This window comes from Lissotriton helveticus, chromosome 6, assembly GCF_964261635.1.
Source record: "Lissotriton helveticus chromosome 6, aLisHel1.1, whole genome shotgun sequence".
Lineage (NCBI taxonomy): Eukaryota > Metazoa > Chordata > Amphibia > Caudata > Salamandridae > Lissotriton > Lissotriton helveticus.
The window spans coordinates 649726498-649753193 of NC_136067.1; the positions used below are offsets into that span (position 1 = coordinate 649726498).

At 41.9% G+C, this 26696-nt stretch overlaps 1 protein-coding gene across 1 annotated transcript in view; it reads left to right on the top strand.

Annotated features, from left to right (window-relative positions):
* Positions 1-26696, top strand: part of LOC144762435 (dynein axonemal heavy chain 5-like) — a 1437549-nt gene that overhangs the window by 881402 nt on the left and 529451 nt on the right. Inside the window, exons 71-76 of the mRNA XM_078647616.1 lie at positions 6664-6830; positions 9077-9263; positions 15092-15199; positions 16329-16468; positions 20709-20840; positions 22038-22224. Coding sequence (XP_078503742.1) covers positions 6664-6830; positions 9077-9263; positions 15092-15199; positions 16329-16468; positions 20709-20840; positions 22038-22224 — 921 coding nt within the window. The remainder of the gene's footprint in view (positions 1-6663; positions 6831-9076; positions 9264-15091; positions 15200-16328; positions 16469-20708; positions 20841-22037; positions 22225-26696) is intronic.

Here is a 26696-nt window from a genome sequence, read left to right on the forward strand (position 1 = left end):
CACAGGAGAGCTACTTGCAGGGAGCTGAAGAGCTACCAGTAGATCTTGAGCTACTCCGCGAAGGCTGTTAGAGACAATGTTCTAAAATTACAGCCATCAAATGTACCAGCCGTTTACATTGATTGTATTGAGATCTTTATTTATACATTTAGAAACATATTTATATTTGCAATCTTGGATTAAAATCTATATTGTAAGTTACACATTTGGCTTTTGTATTTTAAAATAATACCAAAAGTCCCAGTATGAGTCTCTAAATGTTTCTATGGACTGAACACTCCACAAATCCTTGGGATAAACTGACGCGTGCAGACACATGCATGCTCACTTGCGTCCTGGGTTATTTGCACCAGGCCGCCCTATCAGGTAGTAGACCGCTTCATAAATCCTCATCCATCCATTACATGTGCATACCTGTGTTTCCTTGTGTTAGCCTGTCACTGGCCGTCTGATTGACTTTGCAGGTAGCCATATTGTTATTCTGCACAGCAGTGGTCATCATTCATACCCACACCCTTTCACGTTGACTGGAATTTTACCGCAGTCAATTTCGAATAATCAGGAGCTGTTTGTCTGGCACACTACAGGGGTTCAGAACAAAAGACCTGGGGTGCAGGGCCATGTCAGCCTTTATACTCTCAGGTCAGTGTTTTAAAAAAATAATACTAGCCCTCTTTATCGATATTTTAAATTAACGTTTTAGTGCAAAATAAGCATAACCACCTCCAATTTTATCTCCTTACTATAGGTTATTATTTGCATTTTTAGAATGCCCCCTCTTACACTGAACGACCCAGAAACCGCCCCGTTGCATGCAAGAATGTGGGTGTCTTGAACTAATTCAGCAAGGTCTGGTGAAAGGCTTCAGGGATTTAGCTGTCCTACCCCTTGCTCCCCACTCCTCTCTCTCCCCGCTGAGGCCAAGCGATATCTATTTAACCTGTTGTGTTGTAATGAATGCCTGGGCCTAGGTATTCTTCTCTGCTGCGTCCTGCAGCGGTGCCTCATCGCCCCTAGGCCAGCCACTGACACTCACGAAAAGACCCCACTGGACATCAGGCCCTTCATAAAGCAGCAATAAACACAGTCATTTAATCAGACGAGTGAATAGATGATATATTGGGCATTAAAGCCTCTGCTATCTTGCTAGGGTTGTATGACGGAACCCCGCAGGTATTTATCCCGCACTCTTTATAACGCAGTCACAACCCTGCCTGTGACGTTACCACATGTTACTTTAGCAGCAAGTCATCACAACGGCTTGCTTTAGGGGGCGCTTGACTTTGGAATAGTGTAAATTACTATTCCAACTCAAGTGTACGCTACAGTAGGGAAGGAGTTGGACTTAAAAAGCCAACACCAGTCCAACAACTCACCCCCTACAGCAAGTCACTGTAACGACTTGCGCGGTAAAGTAACACATAGTAACCTCGCATGCGGGGTAATGACTGTTGTAAAGGCTGGTCATTGTAAAGACTGCGGGTTAAAGGATGTTTCTCTCTTGCTAGCTATTTTTAACATTTACTTACTGGATTAGATGAGAGGAGGTGAGAATGGCTGGGATGGGCACTTTTCAACCCAGTGGCCATCGGGTGAGCCAAACACGGACAGCTAAACCAGAGATCCCAACTTTCAGAGCGTTACATACTGCACGACAAAAGTGGCAGGCAGCGTATCAACGGTTTAAAAATGAAAAGCATTTTTAATAGTGTTATTAACAACAATAAACCCCTTACGAAAAGACACACCCAGTGGAAGTCTGCACTGGCATACCACTGTTGAGGCCTTACCAAACTTTGGGGCAGATTTGCAAGCCCCTTGCGACACATTTACGCCCCCGTTGCGTCACTTCTGTGACGCAGCGGCAGCGTAAACCATGCGCCATGGTGTGCCTTATTTATAACGTGACGCATCTAGGGAGATGCGTCACGTTGTAAAGCCCTGTGCCACATTAAACGTGCATCAGGTTTAATGTATGCGGGGCGGGCGTTCCGTTGGAAAAAGCCACGGAAAAGTGACGCAGTGAAATCTACAAGATTTCACTGAGTCGCTTTTCCGATGCCTCTGTGTCAAAACCCTGCGACTGCTTGAAGCAGACGTAAGGTGTGACGCAGCATGTTAGGTATTGGCAGTCCCTGAGTATTGCTGGAGTTGCATTGTGCTTGCGACACGACTCCAGCAATGCACCGCCCTTACGCCAGCAGATGCGTCACACATCTGTTTATACTTCAGCCACAATGCGCCGGATTGTAAATGTGGCGTATCTGTGGTGACGCAAGGGTAAACTTGTGTGACGCATCTTACCTGGCGCATCCCTGCTGATATTCAGGGCTGCGCCACTCCTTGTAAATCTGCCATTTTGTGCCTCCAGCATGTGCACGTAGGCTCAGTGTAAGACCCTGGTCTAATCTGGGGCACACTCTTTGAGGACCTCTGCATCATCTCTAAACTGGCTGGTATGACAATTGAGCCGGCAGGCACAGAAATGTTATCCGATGTCTCTACGTCTTAAAGAAGCTCATCTCCAGCCCTGGGCCTTCATTTATTAACCGCTGCTTTTTGGGAGTTGTAGGTCTGGCTTCGTTAATTCAGCCAATTAGAGTAAAGTATTAGATTGCAATGGTTTGTAGACAGTAACTTAGTACTGGAACTTGGTGTGTGTAAATGCCATCTAGTTACCTTTAAATTGGTATAGAAGGTCAAAGGCGACCAATACATACTAGATACAATACATCTTAATCCCATTGGTCAAGTTTAGTCTGAACGGAAGTAGAATTTACAGGGCTCGAAAAATCCACTTGACCGCTCGCATATGCGAGCTAAATTTAACGACGGTGCTTTGTTTTTAGGTCCTACTCACCCTTTCTGGCGAGTAGGAAGACAAACTAACTTTTTTTCCTCTGTCTCTGAAAACGGAGCATATGTGACAAGATAACAAGATTTAAAGGCATTTTTATTGCTCACAAAGTTAATGAGCAATAAAGATGCCTTTAAATCTTATCTTGTCACATTCGCTCCGCTTTCAGAGATGGAGGTCAAGTGGGTTGCAGTTAGGTCGAGGAGATTTTTCAAGGTACTAGACCTGCAGGACTAGTACCATTTTCTGGGTTTTTCGAGCCCTGATTTAAGTTAGTTACATGTTCTTATTGTTCCCTAATAAAGCTACAATTCTGAAACTCTCATCGCTATTTTAGAAGGACATACACTCTGTACACACATTCTTGCAACCTGCTTCGTTCGTAGAGACGCCTTACCTTGCCTAGCAAATCTCTTGCAGAGGCACACTCACTTGAATTCAGTCTAAGTAAAATTACAAAGGTTTTCCAATTGTCTTTGTAGAGGTAATTCAGTTGATTAACTGAAAACTCGGCACTGTGTAAACACCTGTGCTTGAAATGAAGCATTCTTTTTAGAACCTGTAGTGTCCATGGGCCTTAGCGCAAGGAAGGAAATGGGCCTCGTAGATATTATTCGAACTATAAAATACAGCAATAATCAGCGTTCAGTGCCCCTCAGGCATCAGGGACCTGGTGCCACTGCTCCTGCTTCACTAAAGGTAGCTACACTCCTGTATCAAACTCGTCACGGAAAGTTGTGATGTAATAATCCCATTATAGTTTCTGATGTGCGTCCCGTGGCTGCAGGTGCTTAGCACTCTCGAGCTAGCTACTCCCGCTCTGAGCCTTAGCACGGCACATCCACTGAACCAGAAGTTGTCTGAGACAGGACTGCTATAGGAAGGCCTCCAAGGCGAGACCAGGAGCAGCATGCAGCGCAGCAATCCAGCTTACTCTGCTGAAACTAGGCCTTCTAGGCTCCACAGCCCTCTTGCTTCTCTTTAGGCGGGCCCGCAATGCGCTGACTCCTCTTACGGCGAGAAGCCTGCTAATTATGGACAACCATATTCAAAGTAAATTTAGGGCAGGAAACCGACTCTTCTTCAGCACCACTGCTTTTCCTGACTTGTGATAGAGATTTGGGCAGCTTTGAGTTCCATAGTTTTGAGCAGCAGAAATGTAAACACATGGTGACGTGAAAAATCTATTACTTCATATATTTACATTTCTGTTACTCTGTGTGATCCCGGTGCATATGCACCAGCCCCCACTCCGAGTGGCATCCCACCTGGTAAAACATAGCCTGTGAGATGACAGGACAGAGTTAGCTCTTTGTTTGCTGCTTCAGGCCTTTCTGGACCCCAAGGCCACTGATTATGCTAAATGACCGCTGCCAAAAGATGTGACAGGACATCTCTTGTCCTATAGAAAGGGCTTCTCTCTCTTCCAGCTTTTTTTTAATTACATACTTATTAAATTTCTTAGGAGTACCCAGGCGTCATTTAAAGCAGTTAATCTCAGCTGTTGGCCTTGCCCACCCTCCAGCTATGCGTAGGGGCGTAGCTTGGTCAGTAAGATTGGGGGGGGGGGGGGTTGAGTTGCATGCCTTGTTAACATACATTATATGAGACGCAGGACATGAGGGGGCGTAAGAGCGGCAGTGGATAGAGAGGGGAGTGTGGACTGTTAGGGGTACCTAAAGCACAATATTTTCCAAACTGACCAACAGTTTTTAAGGCCTTCAAAACGTGTGTGTCAATTTAGGGCATGAAAAACCCTCTGTGAAATCCATCTCACCATACCCGACCCGAAAGTACCTGTACCCAAATATTTACTATAGAATATGGGCCATATGTAGGTAATCTCAATTTACCTATTCTTAAATACCGAATTTTACCGATTCGGTATTTAAAAATAGGTAAATGGGATGTAGATAATTATTCGGTAAATGTTACCGAATCGGTAGGATTCGGTAATTAAAAATCGGCATTTACCGATTCGGTAATAACCATTTATTCCTATGGGTCTGAAGGCCCATAGGAATGAATGGGAAGCCATTCAGTATTACCGATTCGGTAAATACCGAATCGGTAATAGGGGGAACATTTTCAAGGGTGGCAGTGTGTAACATTGACACCCTGTTGCACCCCTGAATAGTGCATGGGTGCACATGTGGCACACATATCTGCCACATCGCACTGTCGTAAAAGCAAAATAATTGCTTTTACAAAGGTTTTCGATATTTTCCACCAACTTGTAGTTGGTGGTAAATAACGAATCCTTAACTCAGGAATGCACTAGCTTGAGTGCTCCCAACATTACGGATTCAGTAATTTACCGAATTGGTAGGTAATCGGTATGTTAAGGATTCGGTATTTTACCGATTCCTTAAATTACCGATTTGGTAAAATACCGAATCCAGGAATCATGCCACCTACATCTCAAAAGTCAAATACGTGTCGGTAACGGCCGAAATTCGGTAATTTCGGCCGTTACCGACCAGTATTGGGCGACCTACATCTGTCCCTATATTTCTAGGCAGGTGTAACACCCCAAAACTCCCCCTGAAGCTTCGCCCCTGGGCATGATGGAGAAGTGACTCCCCTATGAGCAGTGTTGGCCACTCATCATGTATTCACTGTGCCGTCATGCACTGGGAAAGGATTTTGGTGCAGATGGTGCTTGACTGCTTGTTCTTGATTTGGCGGATCCGTGGGAGCTATCAGGCAATAATGGCATACCTCTTCTTCATACTCAAATAATGTTAAGATACAATGTGACGGAAATAAAAATGGGAGTTGCTGACCTGTTCTGTCTATTTCATCTCATGCACACCATAGCCTGATCCATTTCAACAAAAGTGTTGCAGCTGAAAAGCTGCCAATACCAAAGAAGTCCCTGCTGTGAGTGTGACCATGCAAGCCAGGTTTGTGGGTCACTGCATGAACGTAGGTCTCAACCTCTCAGTCCTTGAGCTTTAAAGGCCAATTTAATATGTCTGCTAATATTTATTTTTGCATTTGTTTGGGCTCAGAATGGCTACAGGCGCTTCAGCAATGGTCACACAATGCTCATGTCTGGCAGCAATAATAGACATGTCATCATATCTGTGATTCTGAACCCATCTCAATGTCAAAACTTTGGAGGTTGGCAGAACATTGTAGCTCGCACGGTAGCCCAACTTGGATGCTTTTATGATCAGAAGCTCCTTTGATACTTTGTACCCTCATGTTAAAATACTCCTTTTCAATATCCTTTCACCAAAATCTAACCTTAAAAATTACTCATTTGCTAAACTCTATGTGCTGACCCACAACGTGACAGACATACCATTCATCCAGTGACTGAAAGTGGCTCACCCAAATAAGCCAATGGCTTAAGTTGGTGGAGCCAAAGCCCCTTTCTGCGTGTTCTTTGTTGTGTGTGTTGTGTATAGTGCAGTGCTGACATGAGATCTTTTCAAACAGCTAAAGCTGTCTGTACCCCCCACCTATATTGTTATGCAAAACTTACAACACACCATATATATGTAAAGGAAGAGAAAACTACACATTAAAAACAAAGTATCTCGGCACCCAAAGCTGTCAATTTATGAAGGATCTGAGTAAATCGCATCTTATTTTGTCTTTGCCTCATTGAAAACAAATTCACAATTTCTTGGCATCCTTTAACATTAGTTGCCTTTAAAAATATTGATTTTCTCTGCTCTCACAGTAAAGCAAGCCTAGTCCGAAGCAAAATTGTCACAGTATCCTGCCCCCAAAAGCTGAATGATTGGTACGAAAACTGATGAGTACATATTTACTTCTTATTCTTTCTTTTCAAGGTTTTGCTGCAGCCTGTCCAACAGTTAGACGAAGTCACTGAGTGCCTCCAGACCTATCTCCAGCACTACAATGAAGAACTGGGACACCAGAAGCTTCAGATAGAGTTGTCAGAGAATATTGTGGAACAGATAATACGTATACACAGAGTGTTAGCCTGTGAGAACAGGTGAGATTCTGCAGTAGTGCTTTATCGTGTTTCTCTAATAGTTACAGAATGCACCTGGTTGCAATCTGACAGTTCTGTAAATAATGGGTAACATCCACTACACCGCAGTCATTACATCGCACTGCTTTTACAATGCAGCTGTTACAACGCAACTGCCTTTACATCGTTTGCCATTACAACGCATGCATTACAACGCATGTCACTACAACGCATGCCATTACAACGCATACCATTACTAGGCATGCCATTACAATGCATTATAGGTAAGTAATAGAGATTCTTTACTTTTAGGGTGGATATGGGTTTTGGGGTAGATGGGAATAGTAATTTTTACCCCTACGCTATCCAAAGCTTTCCCTGCTGTTGCACTCACTGGAGTGGGAATAGTAATTTGTACCCCTAGATTATCCAACACTTACCCTATGATTGCCCTACAAGTATTATGTATTGTAATAGTATGCATTGTAATGGCATGCGTTGTAATGGAATGCGTTGTACTGGTAGCTTTAAAAAATGCGTTGTAATGGCATGCTTTGTAAAATCATGCAATGTAATGGTAGTTGCGATGTGAAAACCACGTTGTAAAAGCATGCGTTGTACTTATTTGCGTTATAACGTCATATATTTGTACATAATAGAGTGTTGAACTCCTTTGAAGTGCAGCAGTAGTGGTTGAAAAATATTTCGTTTGGTATTACAGCACATTTCAACCTTCCAAATGTAAAGTAAAGTGGTAGTGCTGCATTATTCAAATGCAGGAATGCACCATTAAATCAGAGAAAGACCATGTCAGGTTACCACAAGCAAAAGGGTGGCAATATCAGCACATGGATTTCAAAGATATGTGGTAGTTAGTTAGCTCAAGTGATTTCTCAATTATTGGTCAAGAACAGGGTTCTCCAAACTCAGTCCTGAAGGGCCGGATCCAGGCCAGATGTTTAAGATAACTACATCTATCTAAATAGGGATATACTAAAAACCTGGCATGGATCCAACCCTCTAGGATCGCCTTTGGAGAACGCTGGTCAAGAACCTCAAATCCAAGGGTATTACCAACACCTCTCGATTCCAGTGACATTTATCACTGCATCCGGTTTTTATCCCGGATTTCCTGTGGCACTCCAAATGCTCTTACGTTGCGGTGATCTGTGTCTAAGGTAAACAGTAAATAAATCATAAATGTAGAAAAATGGCCCTTATGTTTTACTTCATTTAACGATTGACACAGAATAGGTAAAACCCTTTGATACCTCAGGCTCAAAATCTGCTGACTAGTAGCCAGCTTTTGTGTTGAAGTGAAGGGCGGCTGGAAGTTTTCACTGTTTTGTTTGTTTAGCTCAGTGTTCATGGTTCTTTTGCCATTCCTGAATTTAATTACTAAAGGGTACCAGCATTAAAGCGGCCCATACCTATTTTTCCTTATTTGGAGCATTTTAGTACACTTCTTTGAAGGTGCTCTTTTTGCAGCATTGTGTGTGAATTATTGTAGTATGTAAATTCATAGAAAAACAAATTAATAGAAAACCATTTTATGAGAACCCATATAATTGAACATCCAAAAAGTTCAAAATCAAATTTATAGAAATACATAATTTTATTGAAACCAATGGAAAACAAGAACAGATAATGCTTATGTAGTAAAAATATGTTTCTAAAGAAAAACAATTGTGAACCCCATAGCGAATCCTGATTAGGTACATCGTTTTAATATTAAGATTTAAAAGAGTGGTAAGAGGTACAGCGACGAAGGTGTGGGGAGGGAAGGTAGGGAAAGGGCTGAGAGGGGGACGTTGGTTACAGTACTGGGGAGCAACAAAAAAGTAACACAGGAAACACACACCATACATGTATGTGTGTGCATACCCATGAGTGTGTGAGACAAGGACTCTCTTGTCCTGGTCACACAGTATGAAGTTATTGTACAATATGACAAGTTGACTGGCTGTACATTAACTCCTGATACATGCTCTTAACAGCCTACAGATGTTTTTAGCATGCACTTTATAAATTCAACTTCACATAACAAGACCTCGCTAATAAAGATGCAGGAACACAACCCACTATAAAATCGCCCTGCATATATGTCAAGAATTGGAAAACAACAAATGTGTAGAAATGACCAGCAATTTTTACACATTCCATATGATGTTTTGTAACAGTGCTTGGATTCAAAGATACTAAAGATGTACCTTTATTAAATGTGCATGACAAACGTTTAATGTGTATGTATCTTTTTTAAACTCCAGTGGAAATTTATTGCTGGTTGGCTCTGTCGGCTCTCACCTCCGCACCTTGGTCAAGCTTTCTCTTTATATGGCTGATGTCCCCCTTCATCCAGTGGACACATCTGGGCACCACAACTTTATGAATAGTCTAAAGTCTGCCATTCAGATGTCTGCTGTGGAAGGGAATGCAACTGCGATTTTGTTGACGGTAAGCTGCTTGACTTCTTTCATAGGGAAATATCATTCAGCCGTGTTAGATCTGCTATGTGGTGGAATCACTGGAACTACATTTTGGCACTGCGTCACTAATACAGGCCAGGCATTAAAGTTGTTGTGTGCTCCATACAGTAGTGGTTGTCAAAGTTGGATATCTTCACTCACTTGCGTGTTTACCTGTGCTGCTCCTCAGATTCTCCCTCACTCTGGGATTATTCGTGAAGCAAAGAGCAGTGCCCTGTTTGATTCATCATCATCTAGAAGACCTTTTGCTGCAAGTGGAATGAAACCAAACTGTTCCAACAAGTCAAGGTGTGACCTGATAGTGGTCTGAAAGGATGGCCTGAGGCATCCACTTCCTCCTTACTCCATACAGGAAGACTTAGGCTGTCTGCTCATTCCCATTATCATGTGCTTTGTACTGGTTGAAGTATCTGTCTACCTATTATCCATGAAAGGAAGGTTATGGTTTAATCTCCTAATGGGTTTCATGGAGGTATGACAGACTGAAAGGAAAATGTACTCTGCTCTGATTCAATCTCTTTCCCAATAAATGTGACTGGACACTTGGTTTTGCTGGACTGCCCCAGGACTAGACAGAAAGTTGGCTTCCTAGCAAATCCAGTGTTTTATTTTTTAGGACAGTTGCACACCAGTGTATAAGAAGGTGAGAGCTAAAAGTAGAGCCCTTAGCTGTCTTCCTTTTACCAGGTATAGACTGGACCATACCACTTGTGCTTAGAAGACACTCTGTGGCTGATGTTGTTGAATGACCCAGGCAGTATCATTCCCTGCTTGAAGAGAACCTGCACTGGTCATCCAGAAACTGAGTTAAGGGAGTAGGTTGGAGATGACGAGACTAGAAGCTATGAAATGCTGCTAGTAACATGTTCTCCTTTATGGGTGGTCTTCAAACCAGCATGCTTCATCCTGTTTACTCAATGTAGTCTTATGACGTGCACACTGTATCCCCTCATCTCTGCCACTGGCCAATGATTGTAAGTGATGCATGTGTCTGTACCCTGCATCAGCACATTTGTAAAGAGTGCCTAATGATCATGGGAGGTCTGTGTGCTTACACGCGGTATCATAATAATTATTCAAGTGTCCGCCAAGCTTGTGAGACTGCTGTCTTTCATCTTGCAAAAAGAACAATTGATGGACAGAATGCAGAACAATGTCATACATTCACCCCAGTACAGAGATCAGGACTTAAATCCATCATTTTTTTGCTCACCATGCCATTCCAGTTTGGACCCATCCATATGCAAATCAGTATTGAAGAGGTGTGGCGCCGCAGCTAGGGCGACTGACTCCGGAATCTGGGGATCACGGTTCGATCCCTGGGACCGGCGGCAGATTAGCCCAGCACCATGTGACTGTGGGCAATAGCTTGCTTAATCTTCCCGACAGCCCCCAGCGCCTAGAGACCCTTACGGATGATTGTGCGCTTTACAAATGTGGATTATTATTATTATTATTATTATGGGAACAATCCAGCCCGATCTGCCAGGCCAGGCCCTCCCGGGACAGGAAACAAGCATCCTGGGACTGGTTTCGGGCTTTCAGCCCTCATCAGCCAGGATAGCTTGACTCCAGTGGCATGGACAGCACGGGACCCATGTCTGGGCATACCCGTCCCACTCGGGGTGACAAATGCAAAAAGAACAATTGATGGACAGATTGCAGAACAATGTCATACATTCACCTCAATACAGAGATCTGGGCCTAAATGTATAGTTTTATTTTGCTCACCATGCAATTCCCGTTTCGACCCAGCCATATGCAAATCAGTCTTGACCCAGCACCCAATGGGAACAGTCCAGCCCGAACTGCAAGGCCAGGTCCTCCCTAGACTGGAAACAAGCATCCTAGGACCGGTTTCGGGCTTTCAGTCGTCATCAGCCAGGATAGCTTGATCTGGGCCTAAATCCATCGTTTTTTGCTCACCATGCCATTCCAGTTTGGATCCAGCCAGCCGTTCTGCATTCCGTCCATCATTTGTGTGTCTTTGCGCCCTTCATCTTGCAGCTGCTGCTTTTCCTATCTTAATCTTTGCATGGCCGACTCAGCAGCAGTGTGCATGTACCCACCTCCAAGATTGCATGTTCGCTCGCAAGGCCTGGAATTTGTTGTCCGTCACCAATGCCATTTGAAGGGTTTTGGGTGACTAGGTCAAAACATATTTTAGGGGTTCTTGTATGGAACAAATTTTAAACATAATATGTATTTCCTGATAATGTAAGACCACATCCGCCAAACAATACTAAGTTGTATGTGGCAGTTTAACAGGGTCACACAAAAACTGTTGAAACATTTCTTGTCTGGGACCTAGTAACTGAAGACAGAGATAGAGAGATTAATCAACTAGACAGAGGTCAGATATAGAGAATCTCCAGTTTCCCAGGAGGGCCCCATAGAAAGTGGGGGCCCTGGGTAATTGCCCACTTTGCATATGTGGTAAAATGTCTCTGTTCGCCTCTCACATTACCAGGGCCCACAAGAACAGTTGGAACCATGAACAGCGGTCAGTCTCTCTTCGCAGCCTATTGCCCCTCTCTGAAGAGAATTGCAAAGACTTGTCAGTCATTGAAACATTTGTAAGCAGGTGCTGCCCTTTGCTATTAGGTGTGGATTATCCCAATTAGGATACTTTTTGTTTATACTCATTAGTTGAGAATGCAGTTTAGGTGCAGAATAATGTAAAATATGCAATCGGAAGATAGTGAAGCTATCATACCAACTTATTGGGCGTATTAATAAAATGATAATTAAAGTCTATATACAATTCAATGAATTGCAAGTTACACAAATGCATCCTAATCTAGATGAATTACCCACACCATTCTCCAAGAGTAAGCTTTAACTGTTTGACTTCACTGTCCTAGTCAAAGCCTAAACAAGAACTACTATGTATTTTTTTTTAGCTCTCAGTAGTACCTGGATCCTGTGTTTCGAAGTTCATTTGTAATATTTGATACAAGCATTGCCTTAATTACCCTTGAGTTGCACTTGAGTTATGCCTGACAATTGTTTTTAGGCATACATCAGTACATCTTCTCCATGCTGCTCAGCGAAGCATAAATCAATATCCTTTGACATGGTAAATTGCAATTTATAATATTACATGCTTATGGTTACTAGAAGACACTTATCTTTAAGCACACACTGCTCCAGTTCTGGGTTTTCATTTAACTGCCTATGCATTTTGCGATTTGTAGCCTTGGTTCACTTCAATTTCTGATAACTGGTCAAGCCCACCTGAGAATGATGATTTGTAAAAGAAAATCGCAGACATTGCTTCTTTGTTGACATGTAGTCCTTTAGATACCTCATACAAACTGCGTTTCAGTATGCTGATAGTTAAAGGCATGTAAAGACAACAGGAGTATACCCATAAACCAGGTTGAGATTTGGGTAAGTTAGACTGCATAAACAACAGTATCTCAACTGGTATTATTTGTAAGACTAGTAAATAAGCATGCACAAGACATCACATTACACCGGACCTCGTGCTGCTTAACTGGCTGTCTATTGTAGCGAGGATTCATTTTAAAATAGCTTGCCTCACTCATAAAGCCTCAGGCTCGAGTCGGAACTTAAAAAGTACGTCCACACTTCTCATGAAACCTCCCAAATTTAAGAAGAAAAGTACGTAGAAACGTGCTTTCTCCGGCCTTGCACTTAGAATGTGGAACGCTCTTCCTACTGAGATTAGAGCCAATCCTTCCACAGCCTATTTCAAGAAACAGCCCAAATTGATCTTTCTGAATGATCATTAACTGCATCATCGTGTTCTCTATTGCATGTAACCTTGTTTACAGACCGGACATCTTTTCCAACTTAGCATTCTCCATTTATTTCATGTTTGAAGTTGTTATTTTACCCGAGAGTCCTCACCCTACAGTTTTGTCAATCATTGTGTCAAGTGCACCTTTGCTTGCTTTGCTGAATGTTCCAGGAAATATTTTACACCATAGGAGAAATGGATCTAGTGTGGCCCACTACCGGGTCCATGATCTTGATTGTATACTCCTTGTGGTGTCACTGTGCTGACCTCAATTGTACGGAGTTTATTCATGCTTTTGCCATCTGTACAGCGCTCTGATACCCGCAAGGGTCATGTTCGCTCTTAATAAAACTTTCAAAATAAATACATTGCAGGTGAAGAACATAGGGAGGTTCATGGTTTACTTAAACGTGCCAGAGGCATCATATATTGAATAAAGGCAGGAAGGAACAAAAAGGCATAAGGTGGTACAAAGTAATTGAAAACAGTTATTACAGCACTGTAACCAATAAATACATGTGTAACCCGAAAACTATGTGCACACAAGGGCTCGTGACGCAGGAAGTGGACGGCGCAGGTGACAAGTGGACAGTTATAAATGGTGCAAGTGAAAAAGTGTCAGTAATTTATAAGCAACTTGAAGTTCACTCATCTGGCCACAGGCGCGCCTCCCTCTTCCTCCGAACTATTTATACCGCTCTCTTTACAGCAATTCGCTTCTCTGCCTTGGCGGCACAACCATTGGGCCCAAGCCTCGCTGGCCCTGCTACCCTTCTTGTCCTTCCCTGCAGATCCCTGCGAACAGGTATTTTTCAGCCGCTCTGCACTTCCTTTACTTTCCTACATTTCCTTTCCTGCACCTAACTTTCCTTTACTCTTCCCTTGCACAGCACCCCTCATTCAGTAACCTGGTCCTGATGATGATCCTATACCAATTGGATCGAAACGTAGTTGACATCCCAGCGCAATTTGTGGCGCACTTCACTCTTGTTCACTAAAACAATTTGACTCTGTATCCATTTGTATAAATACCCTTTTGTGAACCTCAAGTTGCTTATAAATTACTGTAACTTTTTCGCTTGCTCCGTTTATCACTGTCCTCTTGTCACCTGCGCCGTCCACTTCCTGCGTCACGAGCCCTTGTGTGCACATATTTTTTCAGGTTACACATGTATTTATTGCTTACAGTGCTGTAACAACGATAGTTAAAGGCAGGCATTGCAGACACACTTGAGGGTTCAGGTGTATGCAGCCCCTCTCTATCAATGAATGATGTCTCTGTCTTCACTTATTGTTCCATAAATGCCTGGTCCTCAGTTTCCTGCTGGGTCATGTGGTAAAGTGCCTATGCTTTATCTCCTGTGCATGCTACAGACTAAGGAAAAACCTGAGATCAGCAGAAGCAGATGTTGTGCTTGGCGCTGTGTCACCTGACAACCCTTACCTGACCTCTATGTTGATATTGGGCATGGCAGTGCACCTTTGCCAGAGGTCTTCAATATATTTGGTGCACCTGCATGTTAGATAGTGGCTGTATACCCAGGGGGCATACAGCTCTCAGCAGTACCTTGTGCATCATCGATCTATAAAGTAGGTAGACCAGTCCTTGTAAGTAAATTCAGCCTAGAAGTATGTTTCAGATTGTCTTTGTTTACATATGCTTAGCTTCATTTTTATAAAAAAATGATTGGATGTACCCCTTCCCACTCCCTTCTGGAGTGGATCCGGTTCCCTTGGTAAGATGCTGGTCTGGCAATAAAACATTCCATACCGCTTTTAGCTCCCAGACCAGACCTATTCACCATGAAGCAAAAGCAGATTTTGTACTTGCAATGGTTTGTCTTGTAAAAATATAATTGTACTAGGTATAGCCCTGCTTCCTGTAAAAATCAGATCAGTCTGGGTTTAGTTTCAGTAGATAATAACTTTATTCTTTACCTTGGAAAACAGGACAATGTCATTTTCTGAGGAGCATGTGATTTTATTTTTTAATGAGCATTCGGCCCCCTGAAAGGATCCTCTCTTTGTAGGCTCAAGATTTGGTCGAAGCATACTACCTGGATGCCATTAACAGCCTTCTCACTTGTGGTGAATACCCATCACTCTTCTCCACTGAAGAAATGACTGACCTATTGCAGGTGCGTATGACCCATTGCCAAATGAGCTGAGGAATTGTCTTCATGTTCGGACTTCCATTTGATCTGTGCTTTTATTCTCAATTTCTTGCACTCATACTTATATTTAGAAGGACCCGCTATTGACCATAATGAAGGTTGTGGTTAATATTCTAGTTCTGTGCGCACTTTGATACTGCTCTGAGTGATTCAGAAGACCGAAATAAATGTTTCTTTTGTTTTACTTTATAAAAACCCTCACTCGAATATGCCCAAACACAGTTCAGGGAATGGTCCTACTATCGTGATGCTCCTCACACCCATAGTGGGAAGACTGGACCAGTCAGAGGTCACAATCACATTGAGGACTGATTATTTGCCTACAGTGTGGGCTATACATACATATGTACACACATGCTCTCTCTCTCTCTCTCTCTCCAAAGATATAAGACAGGAAAATGTTTATTATGAGCTTTAAATTTAAGAATCAAAAACTATTATTTACCAACATAGGACCTGATTTACAAACTGCCCTTTTGAGTTTGTTACTCTTTGAGTACGTTTACTACTTTCAGTATTCATAAACTACACTTTTATAGTAACTTACACTTTTTGTTATATATCCAGCAATACACATGGCCAACCGCTGCTACTGTAACACTCTCCCACAGTAAATAACGGAGTTGCTAAAACCCCATTGGAAATGCTAAATTATTTAAAATGAGAAAAATATAAATAAATATAAATGAATGTTAAAGAATATGATAGTAGTACATATTCATTTATTAATATGTACTATTTTAATTTTTTCAATTTATATTTATTTATATTTTTAACTATTTTAAATAATTTAATTTTACGTCATTATTATTGGGGTTTTATTTTAAGGCTGTACATCAATCATTTTCCATGGGAGGGTGTTACAATACCAGTGGTTAGCCATGAGCAATGTTGGACTTACTACAAAAGTGTAAATTACTTCAAAAGTGTAGTTTGTGAATACCCAAAGTAATAAACTTACTCAAAAGTATTAACGTTTTCAAAAGTGTAAGTTGCCTTTATGAGGCAGACCTGTTGTGTGGCCAAATGGGTTGCATGCAGCATTGATATACATTGTTATAGTTATGGTTAAAGAGTTATTTCATCTTTACAGGTGCTAGGTCCCGCTTCACGGAGAAAGCATCCAAACCGTGCGTATGATCCAGCCAAGTACCTTGTGTCCCAGGTGAAATCTAACCTGCATGTCATTCTCTGCCTCCCTCCACACCACGAGCTTCTGAAGACAGCAGCAGAGTAAGTCTAACAAATGGTTTATGTGATTTTGTGGTTTAAATGCATTGAACACAAATGATCATCTATTACCAAGAAATACCAGATGTATAAGTCATTTTGTTAAATCCTTTATTTTGTTAAATCCTTCAATAAGTTGCCTCACCTTTGTTAAGGTAATCTGTTCCTTATGAATTGATTAATAATGTTAGTGACTGTTTTTGAATAGCGAATACAGCCGGGTCTGGTAGCCCGGACTAACATATTCATTGCAGGGATCTGTGTTTGGCCTCACGGTAACAGGTTTAAAGCATGTTTTCTCTGCCTTTTGTCCTTCTGAGGTCTGAAATAGTGGAAGTGCTAGAATAGTGCTATTTTACCTCCTTAGACAATGTTAAATGGTTGTTTGTGACTGGAGTTTAAAGAAATATGCTACTTTTAGCTGGAAATGTAGCAGTATTTGTTGACCTTTTTAAAAAAAGAACAGAACAGAAAAACTCAAAAAAACATAACAAGCCACAACACAACAAACCAGTCAAAAGAGAATGCAACACAGCAACCATAGAACAACATAGCAATGCAATAATAAAGCTCAAAACAACACATCTTCACCACAACAAAATGCAACATAACAAATATGCACAAACATTCTTGTCTCACATTACTTCCTCCAGATACTTGCTTTTAGAATACACTGGTAAACAGTGTTTGCACCAAGTACTGCCTTACATACTGCCAACGACATGAAGCGGTACAAGACAAAAATGTATTGGGATCCAGCTCACTGAGTCAGTGTATAATGTTATTTTCAATGCCTCTCAAAGGAAAACCAAGTCCAGGGTGCAGCTCTGGCATAGATACCTGTTTGGATTAAAAGGAAATACAGCTGCTGTGTTTGGTGTCTTTGGAACAAGTATAAATTGTATGACGAACAACAGAAAGGTTGCATGTTTTCTAAAACAACAAATCATGGTGTTATGGCTTTCGGCTATGGCTTGCACTAGTGATAAATAACATGAACAATTCATTTCAAGAACCTTCTTACCTGGTCCCTGGTAAGGGTAACTGTGCTGGTAACAGACATTAATCGTAATTTTTGAATTATAATGTCCCTGGTAAGTCCACAGACCTTTTGTTTTTTAACTGGAGACTTCGGCTTTCTCAAGCACTTTAGAGCAACCATCGAATCATACAAGCACTACACAAAACAATATACAAGATCAATTTAAATTCCTATATGGTATAAATAGAAAAGAAATACCACATTTACACGTAAATTTCAGCATATTAGAGTATTGGGTTAAGATGAAACAGCAGTGAATTTAGAAAACTTGTATTTTCTGAGAAAAAACAGAATGCTTGGAACATTCTACCAACAAAAGTGATGAAGAGAAAAAAGCGAACATTAATTTAAACAGAAGGACCTGGGATATACAGAGCAGATCAATACTATAGAGTGTATTTATTTACTTGGGTGTTTTGAAGCAAGCTGATTGTCATCTTGCCTTAAGTTCGAAGCGGATAGTAAGCAAGCTCTGTGTTTTAAATGAACACAGAAAATGGTTGATTGGATGGGCCTGGTTAAACTTTTTATCATACCAAATTCTATATATCTGTTTCTTTGTCTTAAATCGTTCAGCTCAGCTGAACAATGGCTCAATCGTTAGAGCGGCAGACCCTGATGCAGAGGTCTAGCCCAAGACCAGGGTTCAATTCCTGCCTTGGCAGGTTTTGGGCTCAATTTCCTCGGACCTGATAATTCTCGCCTCGGTGCCTATTCTAATCATGGGTTCCACTATGCAACTCTGGCCAATAGCTTGCTTAATCTTCACAACGGCCCCAACAACGCTAGGATGCCTGCTTCACCTTGGGGGTGCCCAGGAGTGGGCACTTCACAGGGAAAAGCCAGGAAGGTTTCCACAGCGGTATGCATACAAGCGCCGAGATACCCTCATGGGTCGATTAGTGCGCTATACAAGTACTACTACATTTACATTTACATTTACAAAACGTTAAACAACTAGTACCTTGCCCTGCGTTAACTGATAATTGTGCTCTGGTGTTAGTTACATAGGAGGTTTACAATGCAGTTTTGCTTAAATTCAGTGATGTTAATCGTTGTTATCATTACGTAAACTCTAAACCGATTAGGAGCTTTAGGGTCGGATCACAATTGTTTTTCTGACTGACACTATTTCACGTCATTGGTGTGCTTTCTCCATGCACCTCTCACCTCCAGGATTCTGGAGGTGGTAATGTGTCACAACAACTTTTGTGAACATTTGATGGGTGGCATTTTTTGATGTGGTGTTGATGTATTCTGTTGTTTTGTGCTTGCAGATGTTCTTTTGTACTCTGTTATTGCAATGTGATTTTGTTGATTGCTGTACTGTGGTTGTTACGTTGAATTCTGTTTTGATCTGCCCTGTTATGTTTGAATTGTGTTATTTTGCTTTGTTCATGTTATTGTGTTATTTACAGTTGTTTTCTTTAGTTATGGTAACAACTGGTGCTACATTTCCGGACAATAGCAGAACATGCCTTTTAAGCTCCCTTCATGAGCAACCACTTACCACTGTTTAATGTGGTGAAAAAGCAGGGCTCCAGCTCTTTAACTACTTAAGAAACCAGCCACACCAAAACTGTTTCAAAGACTGGGTCTTAACTTAGCTCTCCCAGTGCCCACTTTATGTTATACGGGCCCGAGTGTTTTCACTTTGCACAAAGTGCCAATTTCCGCAGTTTCCATCTTTTAGCCAAAACATTTACTCTATTGGAATGAATGCCTCACTGAATATCTAAGAATTTGTCAGTAACCTGCACCTAAAACACTGAGCAAAAGCTTGTACTCAGAATTAGGATCAATAAAAACGGTGACGCTGATTTCTACTATGAGGGTGAGGTCCCTACACAGTCCTCAGCAAAAGCTGGAGCTGAAAACTTGCATATTCCAAAATGGCCTATTTACCCAAGGGAGAATGAGAGTAAATTCCAAGACTGCCACATGTCCTAGCTGCATCAAGTGAACATGTGTAACCTTTTGAGTTTTAGTGTGTTTGTCTATGTAGCCTCCCCAATGTCCATAGTGTAACAAAAGACGTCAAACCCCCATCCAGATAGTGTGACTTGCTTCAGAGCGGAGTTCGCTCATTAGGCACCAAGGAACATCCTTTTGTGTGTTAATTAATTGGATGTAATTTTCGGTGCTAGTCCTGGGTGTTCTCCGTTTGCCTACAGTCCTTACCTTCAGAGGAGTAGTGTAGTTGTTCTAACTACCATTACTGATTGCCTTGTCACCAAAAGCCGAGAATTAAAATTGGGTTCTGGTGGGGGTGCGGAAACTTTAATTGCACCTCCTCTCCGCATTATTAAAATACTAGTAGCCCGCCCCAGCGTTGCCTGGGGCAGAAGGGGGCTGGGGGCAGCATTTTGGGCTTATGTGCACTCATGGCTCCCGCCCGTCCCTCCGCCCGTCCCTCGGTGTGCACCCGCGGCTCTTGGCTGCTTCACTTACCTCACCCGCCGCTCCTCCCCGCGCTGCTGTTTTTACCGCTCCACTGCTCCTCCGCTTCTCGCTGCTCCTCACCGCTTGACCGCCGCTCGCCGCTCCTCCCCGCGCTCATGTCCTCCGCTCTTCCTGTTGCTCCTGAACGCCGCTCCTCCCCGCGCTCCCGATGTCATCGTGCAGACGTCGCGGCCGGTGCTACTTGCAAGGCACTACTTTATTTTTATTTCTAAATTTTTTAAGCAACGTATATTTTTTATTTTTATATAGCCTATGTCCTTCTGCTTGCCCTGAGGTTTTCAAATATGTCTTGGGTGTTTGGATTGGTGGTGTACTTTTCGAGTTTACCTGGCTCAAAGGACACAGTTCTCTCTTTATAATAGTAGTATAGATATAGATTTGAGGGCCTAGAAACGGCCCTTCATGTCTGACTGGTGATTTGTTTCTGAACTCACAATGTGATAAAACTGGGTCAGGTGCATTTGTCAGAACAAGCAGTCTCTTCTGATATTGGAGTACAGCTGTGTGTTTTCCCATGTTCAGATAGATGTCTGCACTGGACATCAGGCTCCAATGTATTTGTCCAATGCAGTTACTTCTGACATGCCTAAACAGGATTAGAGTCAAACGAGAGGAAGAGAGTAATGTGTTCATAAGGAGCCTAGACTCAGAACCAGATCGGGCTGCTACTAATGAATTTGCATTGACTATATCGGATGGCATTACTGACGGGTACTGGCCCATTTGTTACTCTTACAGGCAATATCCAGGGTTTCTGTGTGGCTGTCAAGTGATCTGGATTGACAATTGGTCAAAAGCCACGAGTCACAGTGAAGCCAGCCATTATATTGCCAAACACCGGGTTTTGGAATTGCACACCAGAGAAACAAGGTACTGTAAAGTAAACCTGATTTTTGCTCTTTTGTAATTCTCTGTCGGAATCATAGATACATCAATCTTTGCGTGGCCAAACGATGCGCGTGCCTGTGCTTGTCTGTTCATTCCTACATTATATACACTTAGGTGTGATCCAATTTTCTAGAACATTATTGTATAAATTAATACTGTTATTTTGGCTGTGTTTTTTCTTCTATGATTTGAGCAGTGTTAGTGTTCAAAACATTGTGAATGCCCCTTTTTATAAATAAATAGCAATAGGGGGACAACTATTTCATTAATTCATAATTTGACGGATTATTTTGCTAAATATTCGCTTTGTTACATTTTGATTATCTTTGACTTAAGATGGCATCAGACGTTTGATTATTTTGTATCTTACAAAATGCACTGTTTTCTGTGGGCCACGAGTTAGTTGGGAATTCAAATAGCAAGAGATACGTGCTGATGTCTATGCTCTGCTTTTTGGGGGGAAACCACAAAGATGTATCCTATCCGGGGCACAACAGCTTCCACTAGGCCCTTCACACTGATGAAAAGAAGACATTATGCTCATACTCAGTGGTCACTAGTGCGACCAATGAGGAAACGGCATTCTCATGGAACTATTTTACCTATTTTGGAATGTTTTACTAAGAGAAATGGTGCCTCCCTCCTAAGGAAAATACATTGCATTTGTTTGAGGGCTGGTCATAAATGTCTAGATGTGGCGACACAGCCTTTTCTCATGTGGCTCCCACTATCTGGAACAGCTTGCCTTTCTCTCTCCGAACTTGCCTTGACTACAGCAACTTCAGGAAAGCACTGAAAACAGAACTGTTCTAGATCATATACTTAGTTATGAGTTGACCGAGCGCCGAGATATCTCTGTAGGGGTGATTCATGTGCGATATCAAATTATATTAACAATAATCATAATAATACTAGATATCTCCTTATAGCTATTGTTGGTATTGTCAATTGGACAGTTGGGACAAACTCGGCACTTTGTCGTTGCTGGTCACATGACGTGCTGCAGTCGTTTAACTACATGTATTTGTCATTTACCATCAGCTTATTTCCCTGGTAGCTAGTGATGAGTAGAATAACCAGAATTCTCATTTTAGCATATTATTAATTTTGGAATTGTGTCATATTACTAATTGTAGAATGTTTGACAGGTTGTTTTTTCTTGTCCCATGCCTGCTACAGGGACCACGTCGCAGAAACCATTTCCCAGATACATACCAGTATGCTCCAGGAATGCAATCAGATTCCCTGGGTGAGAAGCCCGGGAAATCAAATGTCGTTGAATGGCACTGAAAGAGGTGGAGGGGAATCAACAAATGTGCAGGGAAACAATGTCTCGGACCTACCCTTTGCCAAAGGCATTATCGAGGTAAGAGAAAAGGATGACTCTGTACACCGATGCCTGCACATGGATGGCACAATGTTGAATGAAATATTCTTACTGCATGTCTGTGAGGGGTTGTGCTATCCAGATTCCCAGATTGTGAGAGAGATTACACACCATTGCTGAAATAACATCACCCTTAGGGCTCACAAAAAATGCAACTAATCCCTCAAGCACAAAATCATAACCAAACTCCTAGACACGCTACTCATAATAAATATCACAACATTAAGTTTTGAGACACGAAGATTGACCTTTTATTTATTAGAAACATAGTTGGCAGTGGAACACAACATCCTGACAGATTTGCACCACAAAAAACACTTACCTTATTGAGAGAAATTCCATGTTTCTGGCTATTCCCACAAAATGAGACTGCACGACAATGGAATACTAATAGTGGTGCAGTCTACCAACAATATATATTTCCAACCAATTTCTGCTCTTGGTAGAATTTTAAGTGAACACAGAACTGTGCTCAATCTGTGAATCACTCTCCACCTGAATCACTCCAGGACATCTCACGTGACTCCCTCTACTTCTACTTCCCCCAACTTTAATCTCTTAACTCGTCCACCAGGTCTCCATAAATCTCCCACTGACCCATGTGCTCTCCCATCTCTGGATGTCACTGCTCACAACACAAATAAGAACCCGGATAACGCTGAAAGACGACAAGCTCTCCTTCTAGAGTCTACACCATGTTACACAACTATCCCCAGAACTATTCCCAGATGCCTGTGATACAGAAAATGAGGAAATCACAGATTATGGGAACAGATTTACAGATGGTCACATTCCCTTGCAAATTACTGACTCCATATCTCACAAGAATAATGTTTGCATGATCTCAAAGATGGGAAAGGTCCTTTAATCTTTCATTGACAGTTTCCTAAAGAAATATTGACTTAGAGCTGGCACTATGAACAGCCAGCCACCTAGACCTATTCCAGCTTTTCTCCACAAAAAACTACCAATTTCCACGCCTGTATAACACTAATAGTAACATAAATAGGAGTGACGGCCTACACTCACAAATAATCCTTGAGACCTCTTTATCTTTATTTCATACACATACATCGAGATTGACCCCGACCCCTAATTTTCCTACCTAGACAACAAAAATCCCGCCTTCCAAAGCAACTTGACAACATCACTCTCCCTTCTGAATGAGTGCTTTAACAATATGGATCTCTCTGAAGTGCACCTGCAGATCCAGTAAAAACAAAGGGACAGATGGCCCAAGTCAACCTAACATCAGTCTGTCTAAGCAAAATTGTGACTATCAACATGACCAAAGATCTGCTAAATACACCCAAAACTGCTAAAGTGAATGTGCTGGTAAACTGCAGATCCGCAATCGCCAACACCACAAGCTCTCCCAGATTCATTAAACAGCCCTCACCCATCCCACTCTCACTGAGATGCGACTCACCCAGCATCCCAGCTTATAACTGACATCCTACTTTCTACACTACATAAAGACGACCTGCAAAGATAGCAGTACAATCATTTAAAGAGCACCTTAATTGCAGCATCATGAACATTCAACCCTTCTGCTCGTTTAAATGCCGCTCCTCCAGTAAGGATTAAAAGATCAACATGTGCCTCGTCTCCCACACACCAGTTAATAATAATAATGCTTTCATTGATTATTTTACCAATTTATGGCTGACCAACTCCTCTTTAATCATGATAACCAATTTATCAGTGCTTGGCACAATAACAATCACAAGACCACCAGTTCATTGAAAGGCTTTCTGGAGGAGAATGGTTGTCTAAAACTGAAAGACTCACACACAATAATCCATTCGCTATTGACCTCCAAGCAAGGGAATGTACAGAGTTTGGACCCTCTGTAAGTAGATTGGTATGACGAGTTCTACCTCCCTTTTCTTGTTCAGTGTACTCCTACAAATGGCACTGCACCCAGAAAAACTCTGATGAACACAAGACATTTCAAGAACAAAAATCCTCCAATATTACTGACATGATTGCCTACTTAATGACCGCTCCGACTACTAGCTCTGACTTTGGCCTTCTTACCCAAGATTACAATTGCAGCCATAAACGCATACAACTGTATCTGCTCTTACCAAACTATAAAGAGCAAGGAAAACTTCCATTTGGTACTCTCAACAACTATCCATGCAAAAGCAAAGTCTGAGAGCACTGGAATTGGGAATAGAGGAAGCACCCTCACATATTACTTAAAAGCAAAGTAGGGTATGTTAGAATATGTCCTTAAAAGCTTTTACGCATTCTAAAGCAACATTCCTCTGCTTCAACATACCAGATCAATCTGGGTGTTATGAGTAAATCACAACACTCAAGAAAGAGATGGACATTGACCAATTACTTAAGAAAATCTACCAACTTGCACACCAAGGGACCTCTCAGCAAATTGGCACAATTTTTCTCTGGTCACCCTACAAATTGTTGAGACTTCTCCTCAGTACCCTGCTGCCCCCCCTCCCCACCCCTCCCTCCAAGTCGCATGAGCCCTGTCACAAAAGCAAAGTGACCAGGGATCTTGAAGGTCACATCCTCTATGGTCCTAGATTCCAAATCAAGTGGGATGAGTGTCAGCAGTTGGACCAACTCGCCAGACACGTACCAGAAGTGAGTCAAGCCCAGAAACCCATGCTTGTGGCCCTGGCAGAGTTTTTCCCTGAGCCTGATACAACCCAGATTCCGCCAGCCAATCAGCACAGATTTTGTGCTCCAGTGGAGCCTAAGCACAAGTCCACAGGTGTTTCAACTCTTGTGAAATTATTGTGAGTTTTGAAAATCCCATGTGACAGTGGCCATCTTGGGCATGGCTATATATATAAACCATACCCAGACTCACACTCACCATAACCACATGGCTTAGGTACTCTAAAGGAGGGCAAACCGGTTTCTAGTTGCACTCTAGTTCAGATTTGGGTAACTTCTTGACTTTACTCATCTCTTTGGGTATTGCATCTGCTAGACCGTGCTTCAGTGCAGCTTCTCCATTTTGGTACATCATCAAGAATGCTAAAGCAACACAAAGAACAAGGGGAGAGTTCATACAGTCCCGAACATAGCTTAGTGCAGACATCAACTCAGGTACCTTGTACCCCACTATTTCTAGTATTTTATGTGATTACTAATCTGTTGTGGCACATTAAAGTACTCAACTAATCAGTACATAACAGACTCATCCAAGTCTCACAATATAAAACATATTCAGCACATTGCTAAGTAACTAACCCGTTTAGATATTGGTTGGATGCTTAGTCTTTCAGTGCTTGAAAACTAATGGCTAAGTAGACTGGGGTGTGCTGTAATTAGTCAGATGGAAAATTACTGTTTTCTACATATCATGACTATGTGGTCTCTGTAAGAGAATAAATGATGCTTAGCACCAGAAAATATTGAACTTTACCTGTGAGGTAATAGCAAGGGGTTTTCATTGAACCTCCTATAGATCATCCAAACACCTGATCATGGGTTCAGCTACTTCAAAAGAAGCTGATGTACAGCCATAATGTGCAGCGTCAAGCTCTTCTGAGATTTCCCCTTCATAATTCCCCAACTCGGTGCCACGCTCTCAATGCCAATAACAACCACAGTAACAGTGCGTGAAGTGGTCTTACCAGAGTACCACAAAATTAATTTCATGGATATAAGGTTAGTATTCTAGAACTTGACTAAAGCATTGAATAAATATCTCATGACCAAGCCTTTGAAGTATTCAGATGGTGCTATCCCACCATATATGTGTAAAGCCACAGGATGCCTTTAGAACTCTCTTGCTAAATTACATCACTGTTTCTTTACAGAGTGGTAGAGCACTAGACCCTCTCAAAATTGGCCATGTACTTCCACTAATTAAGAATGCTGATGCCGGTCCCTACCAAAAGGAATATTCCAACCCATCACTTATCCATCACTGGCCTCCCCCTATCCGAAAAAAATACTGGAAAAATGTTTTCCCATCCAACTCAACAAGCACTTAAACACCAATAAATATAGCATGTTACATCGCATGCCATTACATCGCGTTCCTTTACAACACGGTCGTTACAACAACCACATTGTTAGAACGCGATACCTTTACAATGCAAGTCATTAGATCGACTTGCTGTAGGGGGCGCGCTGGACTTAGAAATAGTATCATTTACTATTCCAACTCCAGCCTGCGCAACAGAAGGGAAGGTGTTGGAATAGTAAATTATACTATTCCTTAGGTTACAGCGCCCCCTACAGCAAGTCGATCTAATGACTTGCGTTGTAAAGGCATCGCTCGCGTTCTACATTGTAAAGGAACTGAGATGTAATAACTGCTTTGTAAATGCTGTCTCCCAACACCAACCGTTATTGCCTTTTCAGTCAGGATTCAGATGTGGTTACAGTTCTGAAACACACCTCCTCACATAGATACCTCTTTCAACTCTTTCAACTTCTTGACACTGGGAAAACGTCTTCTA